We start from the raw sequence: 9,819 nt of genomic DNA on the forward strand, positions 1-9,819 counted from the left end.
ATTTAACTTTAACCATCAAACCTGCTGGACCAACGAGCACTGAGTGTAGTCAAAGTGTTGATAAGACTGCTCTCTGCTGGTAAAACCTGGTTACTAAATACAACTGAATTTATAAGACAAACCAAATAAACGTGTTAAGTTTTTGATTCAACTCTTAAAATAATAAAATAATTGTGATGGTTGTTTGCAGACTCATTATTCCACAGTGACAATAAAGGAACATCTATATTATGTTTTAAAGAGGAAAAATGACTAAACTCATGTCTAGTTTTTAATGTTCTGTATGTCTACAGTATGTGTTCAGACTTTTAGCCTGTTTGTAGCTCTTCACCACAAACCACAAACCAGTTAAAGAGGAATTAGTGAAAAAATACAGTAAGTTAAAGAAAAACACTGATTGCATCTTTATCCTGTTTACAGATTTTTTTATTCAATAAGTTGCTTTCCACAAACATTGTAATGATGCAGCATTTACAGCAAATTTGTGTTTGTTTTGGAGTTCATTTATTATTTTTTTTTTACCTAATTTTTTATTCACTGAGGAGAACATCTTTTAAAGAAAGAAGTTAAGAAATCCAGCTGGATGAACAATTAACTAAACATACAAAAGATTTATAGTCAAATACTGAAATAAATTAATAAGTTAAAATAAAAAGCACATCATGATAATAAGGTCACAGACCAGTGGGAATAAGAAACATTGCAGCTTGCTAAAGATGTAAGAACACATATAAAACATTTTAATAGGAGTTCATATATTTTCATTGAATTTTCTGTGTCCAGCACTGGTAACAATTTCAATATCTTTGAGTTGTTTTTCAGTTTACTGATTTTAATATATTTTTTTAATATAAATTACAGCTAGCTAAAATCATTCATGAGGTTTCTGAAGTCCTGAGTGATGATTCGTCTCATCAGCAGTTGAGGAACGAGTTGGTTCTCATTATGCGGATGACCTTCCTTGAGGTGTAACTGTACTCATACTGCAGGTGATCATGGAAGAAATATAAGTATCCTGGAGGAGAACAAAGGTGGGGAGAAATGTTAGTCTTGCAATGCTGAGAAAATCGAAATGAATTTGAATGTAGTGACATCTTGTGGAGAASTTGAACTAAAACTTATAAAAGCTCCATAACAGCTTCTCTGGTTTGTTTGGTTTGGCTGCTCTGGGCTTACAAGGACCCAAGACGCTGACATTTGTCCCTAAATGAAACTTCCATGAATTCTTTATCACATTGCTGCTAACAGGTCCTCATGTGATAAACTAAATGTTTTGAGTTGGATTTTTTCTTTTTTTGTTGTACCATGTTGGAAAACAGCAGCGTCGACTTCGTCATCCATTCCTGGAAAGTCTTCCTCAATGGATCGAGGGTAGCCAGTGTCCATGGTGCCCGTTTCTTCATCGTAGCTGCAAATTACAAATAAAACACACTTAAAATATAAAACACATGAAATTTATGTGATGCCAATGCAGTTAGAATGATTTATGATTACAATAAATATGTTTTTTTTAAACAGATTAGCTTTAAGCTGAGATTTGAAGGTGAAAAACAGAAACAAAAAGTCATGGGGCAGAGAGGTTCAAAAACAAGTGGTGGAGCACCTGGTGGTCAGGTGAGCAGGTGGAGTGGTAATTTGGGAGCAGGAGGAGCATCTGAGTTTACAGGTGMGGGAATGCAAGTGTGGAGAATTGAGTGATAATCTTGCAAATGTTATTTGATGAGGAACCAACAAATTTGCTGCAGGACTGGTGTTTTACGATTGATGAAAGGGGTTCTGGTGATTACATCGGCTTAATTTTGACAACTGAAATTCAGGAAAGCCAAAAAGAAGTGAGTTACAAGAATAGGGGTGAGATGTGAACAGATTATGAACAGAATAGCAGTGGTGTGTGTGAGAGATTGATACAGGGGAGACATGTTTTATGAGTGGAAGTAAGCTGATTGACATTTTTGTTATCGGCATGGAAATATAGGGTGCTGTCCTGGATGACACCCAATCTCTTAACCTGGGGAGAGGGAGAAACTGAGTTGTCAGTGTGAATGGAGACATTTTGGAGYGTGTGAATTTCAGTTTTGTCACTGCTGAGATGTTGGAGAAGCAGGACCTGATATACTGAAAAGAGGCAGGTAGGAGGAAAAGATGAATTGGGTTCAGTGGAAAGTTAGAGTGTCATCTGCATAACAAGGAAACTGATGCTGTTTTTATGGATTATGTAGCCAAGAGGAAGGATGCGGATGATTAACAGGAGGGGCCCAAGGACAGAGCCTTGGGGTACACCAAAGGAAAGGGTGGAAAGTTGGGACAAGAACAGTTTGAGTTGAATAAATTGAGTACAACCAGAGAGATAAGATTAAACTATCTTAGTGGTGTGTCAGATGTTTCTATGGAGGCTAGCTTGTCTATGAGGATGGTATGGGAGGAGGGGGGAAACAAAAAGTAGCTATCATTAGCAGCCACAAGGAGGTCATATGTAATTTTAACAAGGGCTATTTCAACGCAATGAGTGCAATTTAATTGTTACTTAAACATACCTCCAATACTCTTCCTCAGTGAAGAGTAAAGTTTTCCCAGTGTCTTTAATGTGCACAGCTGCATCTACTTTCCTTATCTTCTTAGGAAGACCAAGCTTGTGGATGTACTTTGGGTAACCATCCACAAGATTATATCCATTCAAAGCCCACATTCGAATTCCTGTAATAAACACACAATACATATGTAGTGTACTGTATGTGTACTGTATATAGCGTCGTAGAGGAAAAACATGTACACAAAGTGCATTAAAGTGGATAAAACTCACCACTGAATATGATGACTAAATCTTTCTCGGGGTTTTCGTAAGCTGCGTCCACTTTCTTTGAAATGGAGGGCCAGGTGGACTTGATTAGAGTCTGCTCAGGTTCTGGCATCTGAGGATGGAGACGCCAATAATACCTACAAGAAGAGCAGAATAGGGTTAATAGTAAAATCAACAATTCATAATAGCCTTGGATGATGTGAGTTATTTAAGTTGATTTGCGGTAATGACGAACAGACAAAGCTAAAAGACTTAAAGTTATGAGTTTGAAACACAACACGAAATCATAAACGATGAAATTTTAATATAACTTTTGCCTCTTTTATCAGTATCAAGATGTGCCTCCACAGTACTACTGTATCTAAAGAAATCTACTGTACTCGTCTTTGAAGATGATGGTTTCTCCTCTGAGCTCTGTGACAGCATCAAAACTCAACATGGGGTCACATTTGGTTGGTGCATCAGGTTTGGGCTGTACTTTCTTTGAGTCTGGGTTGGGACCTGAAATTGACATCTGGCATTAATGAACAAAACATATCAAACTAAATATATAAATTAAAAAACAAACAAAATTAGATCCAAACTGCTCACCATACAGTGCTTGAATTCCATTGATGTCATCTACAGACAGTGGGTAACCAGTGGCGTAGGAGTAAACGGGGTACATCAAGGCACCAGGGTCTGATGAATGGGACATACCGAGGGCGTGGCCCAACTCGTGGGCTGCCACTATGAACAGGTTGTAAGCTGCAAAGGAAAAAAAAGACTTCCAGTGAAGAAAGTGTTCTTCAATAAATACAATAGAAATCAGCGAGGTGAATTTTTGGGAATAGTTCCTACTCGATGAATCTTTGGTCCAGTGTTCGTCCTCATCGAAGTGAGTGTCTCCTCCGATGCCCTGGCCCGGAGGGTAGGCATGAGCCAGCAGGCCGTCTGGGCCATCAAATGGGTTGTGGTCTCCGTGTTCTTCAGGATTAAAGGTAGACAAGTACTCAGTAACTGAATGGTCTACTTCACACTGGGTATTTCATTGAAAAATATTTAGTAGTATGCTTATTTTTTTAACCTTTTGTTCCAAAGCTGATCATGATGTCGGCGTTGCCCTGGTACAGCTTTTTAAAAGTCAAAGGGGTGACGTCAGCCCAAACATTTAGTGCCGTGCGAATGGCTCTGTCTACATCGGACTTCTTCAGATCAGGGGTGTAGTTCAAGATCCTGAAGTAACAGCAGCCAAAACAAATATATGATGTAAACAGACGTCCTTAGAAACATATTTGACTTTATTTCCCAACACAATACGCAATTTTTCTGTAGCAAACCTGAATGTGATAGCGTTGGTCATCCATTTGAGGTCTCGAGGAAAGTGGTTATACTCTGCAACATCTGGCACACCACATCTGGGCTCTTTCATCAGATCCAAAGTGTTATCATCGAGATTCCCAGTTACCTTCAGAAGCAGAGACGGGAATAAAACAAGTGCATGTGGTGTCAAAGGACAGAAGAAAGTATGATTGCTGTTGTTTGTTGGATTTCTTTATGTATAATTAACAAAAATGAGCTACAAGGGGGAAAATAGATGACATAAATTATTGTTTTTCATCTGTGTTCACCTTCAGCTTGAAGAATCTTTGCATTTCCTTAATTTTGGTCTGAAATTCACTTGAAGAAGTTCGTGCACCTCGGAGACCAGGTGACAAACCATAGAGGCGACGGAGGTACTTCTGTTAGAAAGAAATTTAAAAAAACATTACTAAACTGTGTAAAGTGAAGCAAGCAAAAATAAGATGAAGGATCTCACCTCTGCTACAAACCAGCCGTCGTCGTCGTCGGACCTCAGAGGCCCAGTGGAGGACTGAGGGACCAGCAGCAGCAGCAGCAATAAACCGATCATTGTTGTTGACTCTGAGTTCACTCACTGAGGTCCTGAAACACTGAAGGGTATTTAAGGAGTTTGGTTCTCCTTTTTTCCTTCTTCTTCTTCTTGTGATTCATGTAAAAGTACCTAGCCACTTCCTTTTTCATCCTTTGGGAATGTGCTTGCATCTGTAAATAAACACTGACAGTGCTTTCAGTAAACTGCATCAAACTTAGCTGAGATGTTGTAATAAATCATGCRCCACTTCAACAGGATGGTTTAATTTAACGTTTGACTGCAGATTCTGTTCAAAGGGAAGGGACGCCCTTTTTTCTCACTTTTATTTTAGTTTTGCTAATTTACACAGAACAAAGATTTTGAACATTGTTTCAGTAGGACTGTCACATCTGTAGTTATGATCTGTTCATTAGCTTTTAATAAAACAAACTTTATCAGAAAAAAAGACAAAAAAACATTTTTCTGTCATGCTGCTCCTGGTCTTGTGACTYTCCTGCATTTTGTGTCTTATTTTAGCAGAACATCTGAGGCAGATGAATCACAAACACACAGTATAAAAAACTGACTTTATCTCAATATAAAGCTTTTAGACAACAGATTTACAAGTTTGTGCTCTGAGATGAAAGACATAGACAAACTAAATGTCATGTCAACAAAACCTGAATTGGTGGTAGGCTGATCTACACATCCTGTACATTAGATTCATGGAAACAATTAAAAACAGCATTTCCTGATGTAGGTGTTTCTTATGTTTACAATTACTGTGTTGCCTTCCAAATAAATCAAAGGTACACATAGCTAAACTTGTGAATCAGCAAAAAGTCCCTTAGCTGTGTCTGCGCCCAACTTTCAGAACTCTCCGGTGTTTAGTCACAACATAAAACCAAACTGAAAACATGCATCCTATCAGATATGGTGCTCAGAATATCTCAAAGAAATATGAAATCAAGCAAACTTTAGGTATAATGTTCAGGAGTTGAAAATCACTTAATCTTTCTACTCAGAGATGATTTCAGGTTTCAGTGCACCCGCTGCACTCCTGCTTCACTACAAGATCTCAGGGAGCTCATTTTATCAACATTAAACACATCAACATGCTCCCAAGGTCCAAACCACACATGGGTCAACCATCACCACTCATTCTCACCTTTCACATGCTGTAAATACACTGTATATACACCACTAAACAATGTTGTGTAAAGTACCACAAAGTGATACTTGAGTAAAAGTACAAGTATCTTACCAAAAAAAAAAAACACTTTGGTAAAAGTTAAAGTCTCCTTTTGGAATATTACTTGAGTAAAAGTCTTAAAGTGTCTGATATTTTTTGTACTTAAGAATTAAAAGTAAAAGTATTCATTTAAAAGGACATTTATTAGGAGGTGACCTCCCCAAAAATGCTGAAATGACTGTTGTATTAAAATAATTAATTTAAATTAAAATTAGGATGCACTAGTCTAGCTGTTTCAGTTTATATACATTTATCAAGGCTGTTCAAAGCTTTCCCACAAAATAAAAATGTATCTAAGGGCTGCGGCCAAATGTAATAATATAATTCATGAAATACAAATACTTCTTAAGTACAGTCCTTTTATTTTTAATGATTATGTCCTGCTGGAGTGTGTCATGACTTGTTTGTGTACAAACTAATACGCTATCATAGTTTTATATATTTATACTTCTCATTCAATCACAGTTAAATTCACTTTAAGGGGCACAGTTTGTATGGATAGTATTTATTTTTTACAATAACAAGCTGGGAGAAAAACAAGCAAAAATGAAATAAAAGTAACAACTTTCTACTTCTTGTCTTTTTTAAAAAATGTAAGGAGTAGAAAGTACAGATAATTGTGTGAAAATGTAAGAAGTAGYAGTAAAAAGTAGGCTGAAAAATAATTACTCAAGTAAAGTACAGAWACCCAAAAATTCTACTTAAGTACAGTAACAAAATGTTTGAACTTAGTTACTTTARAACTCTGCCACTAAACATCATAACAACTTAGATGAGAGCAGAAACAACAGACAAAAAGCAGCAATCAAATTATGCAATCTTAAACAAATGAAACAAAAAGAAAAACAGGAACACAGTGCAAGGCAATCAGTCCTCGACAGGTTTAAAAAGTCTAAAACTTGAGGAAATATCTAAGAGCAGTCAGTGTAACTACCAAACTACAGCCTGTCTACTCTCTGAAAAAGAAATCGATGTCTTTGTAACAACACTGCTGAAATACCCATGTTGTGCTTCCAAGAGAWGAGAACTTCCACATTTCTCTGTCTTCACCTCATCTGTGTTCAGGTTGTAGACATCCCTCCTCCTGTTAACCTGCAGGCCCAACCCTAACCCAAATTTAATGAAGTACTGCTCTTGAACCCTTTGAAGTAAATTTACAAGTCTAGTCTCTATGTAAAGCTTTCAATCTGAATTTTTAACTTCAGCAGTCATAATTTTTGTAACTATAACTAATATTTAATTATTGAAGATAAAATGCACTATAACCATCTTTTTCTTTTTTTTTCCAAAGCTACATAGCGAATAAATGGTAACTCGATTGGCTACATAGTAGTGCTGTCAGAATGAATCACAGAAGTGATTGGCTGATTCTAGTCAATCAATCACGAGGTGGGACATGAGGGGCTTACCATGCATTTTGTGCGCTGGAGAGGCTATTGATGAAACCAYTTGGTCAAAAAAGGTGTCAGTCAAAGAAGACAAACAATTGAATAGATTGAACAGCTTGTTATGCAAATTCAAAGTCCCTGGTAGCATGGGTCAGACTACAAAGAGGCAGGAAGTAACCACAAACTGGCAATGTACCACGGGCAGTACATTGATGGTTAGGGGCTAGCCCCTCCAGAGAGGACGTATAATCTCTCCAMTGAGTTTAAATTTGGCCTCAGGGTCTCTTCTCAGTGACATGTGCACACAAACCCCCAGAGGAGGCGTCCTAATCAGACGCCCAAACCTCAACTGACTGCTTTCAGTGCAAAGAAGGACCAGCTCTACTCTGAGCTCCCCCTGGATCCAAACCTCATGACCACAGCTGAGGGTTGGAATGTAGACGGAACAGTAAATCTAGAGCTTTGCCTTTAGGTTCAACTCTTTCTTCACCACAACCGACAGAAAGGCTGACTCTCATTACTGGACAGATGTTCATCCATCCATCTCCCACTGCATCCTGCCATCAGTAGTGGACAAGACACTCAGACCTGGCTCTGACCTGGGAGAGAGCTTTCTTCACATTTTAGTTTCCTGATCRTCACTTCTCCAATCAGAGGTCTTAAAAATGCTAACAAGAACATGGGATCACTGGAGCACAAAACAAACAAACGTGACAAATTAGTCCAAAATACACGGAGGTCAGTAAAAAAGTTCAACAAACCACTGAAGTCTAAAAAAATAAAAACTGAAAATCGATTAATAATCATCATCATCTTGTGTTTCACCTGAACACTCAAATAAACAAACCCCTGTTGGTCTTTTTTTAAGTGCTTCCTGAATGCTCATTTTATAAATATTTGTTTTCCAAAATGTTTTAGAATGAGAAGATTGTGCAGATACTGTATTACTTTGTCCAACTGTGTTCACACAAACCTTTAATTTTTTTAAACACATTGTYAACATTACAGAACGAAACACTGGAAATAATAATAATTTAAAAAAGATGTTTCTGTGTTCCATTAGTTTGATGGAGTGTGTGTCAAACACACTGCTACATCCTGCTGAGACAAATATTTTTGMCCCATCAGGGTCCAGGAGGTGTTTGACACAGAGCCTCTGATTCATGCAGGAGGAAGTTGGACAGGAGGGGATTTTGGATGTTATTTTAAAATGCTGCCCGCAGGCAAACACACTAAGTCCCGTCTGTGAGGTCTGCATCGTCAGAGACGTCATMTTGGTTTCAAATGTAAAATCTACCCACGGTGCATTGAAGAATTGTAAACAGAGCTTCCGGAAGAAGCATTTTTCTTTCGGTAATAAATTTCTCTGAGTGATCTGGGATCATCATCGGTTATTCAAGATAAATAAATCAGATTTCTTCATAGTCCCCCCCCCCACACACACTCACGTGTATCGCTGTTTCTTTAACTCTGTTGCTGATTACACATATCAGAACTTCCTTATTTGTCTCATCCTTGTGTCTCACAATGTAACAAACAGATGATCTATCTGTGAAACAAGTCTAGCAGTGCAGAGRGTTAAAGAAGAATTAGAGCTAAAATGATATTTATCATCAAACCTTTATTACAGACTCATGGTCCACAGAACAAAGACAAGATAAGCAGATTAACAATAAAATCCAAGAACAAACAAACAACACAAAACAAAACAAAACAAAACAAACACAAAAAAAGAACTATAAAAGACAGRTGTACCAGTACCTCCACAACTGGGACTGGTAACGTGTTGCACCGAGTCTTATGTTAGTCATTGGCTGATCTAAGATATCCTGAACTCTTAACTGAACCTGTAACATTTTATAATGAACACAACAAATTTAGTTGTGAAAACAAATGAGAAATATCTTTTAACAGAATTGTAACAAAAACTCTGATGAGTTTGAGTTAACTTAATCCCCCAAAACATCGTTTATTAATGTAGAAGTTCTGTTATAGGATATAAATTCTAATCAAAAACACCAAAAAGTTGTGTATTTTGTTTGTTCGGCTTTCAGCCTCCATTTAATTGAAATTGATTAAAACTAAATGTACTGAAATAAAACAGTTTTTAACAAATAATAAATGATTCAACAGAAAGAAGCACCTGAAAAATAATTATTAATTACAATAAGGGGTTGGGGGGTGGGGGTGTTGTGTCCTTTCATCTTCCAACTTCTGGTCCCGTCTCTAGTTACCCTGGGTGTTGATGGATCAGGCTGACTCAGCATTTTGAAAGGTGAACACCTGAGGGCAGCAGATATTTGTCGTCTAGRTGGACAAGTGTCTCCTCAGTCACTCCACATATCTGTCGCCACATTGCTGAACGTGATTTTATCAAGAGGTAAAATGTTTGACAAACTTATCTCAAAGGAAAACATACATTTGATACAGTGTGTGTTTCCATTTTTATCCATCCATCCATCCATCCATCCATCCATCCATCCATCCATCCATCCATCCATCCATCCATCCATCCATCCATCCATCCATC

General features: G+C 37.5%; 1 protein-coding gene across 1 annotated transcript; it reads right to left on the minus strand.

The window, feature by feature from the left end:
* Positions 1-414: 414 nt before the first annotated feature.
* Positions 415-4,797, minus strand: mmp13b (matrix metallopeptidase 13b). The gene is made up of 11 exons (XM_014019963.1): positions 4,596-4,797; positions 4,408-4,518; positions 4,117-4,244; positions 3,864-4,012; positions 3,638-3,763; positions 3,389-3,544; positions 3,178-3,298; positions 2,801-2,934; positions 2,535-2,694; positions 1,305-1,408; positions 415-1,015 (listed from the first exon to the last, which is right to left on the minus strand). Exons 1-11 carry the CDS (start codon positions 4,686-4,688, stop codon positions 915-917), a joined length of 1,383 nt encoding a protein of 460 aa, XP_013875417.1. The 5' UTR covers positions 4,689-4,797; the 3' UTR covers positions 415-914.
* Positions 4,798-9,819: the final 5,022 nt, after the last annotated feature.

This window comes from Austrofundulus limnaeus, unplaced genomic scaffold, assembly GCF_001266775.1.
Source record: "Austrofundulus limnaeus strain Quisiro unplaced genomic scaffold, Austrofundulus_limnaeus-1.0 Scaffold236, whole genome shotgun sequence".
Taxonomy (NCBI): Eukaryota; Metazoa; Chordata; class Actinopteri; order Cyprinodontiformes; family Rivulidae; genus Austrofundulus; species Austrofundulus limnaeus.

Bases quoted from the DNA above. Each gene is read 5' to 3' on its own strand.
- mmp13b (XM_014019963.1), bottom strand. From the start codon at position 4,688: ATGATCGGTTTATTGCTGCTGCTGCTGCTGGTCCCTCAGTCCTCCACT. The intron at 2,935-3,177 runs GTACAGTAGATT...CTCTTCTTGTAG, and splicing joins ACCATCATCTTCAAAGACGA to GTATTATTGGCGTCTCCATC. The intron at 1,409-2,534 runs GTATGTTTAAGT...TGTAATTTGCAG, and splicing joins ACTGAGGAAGAGTATTGGAG to CTACGATGAAGAAACGGGCA.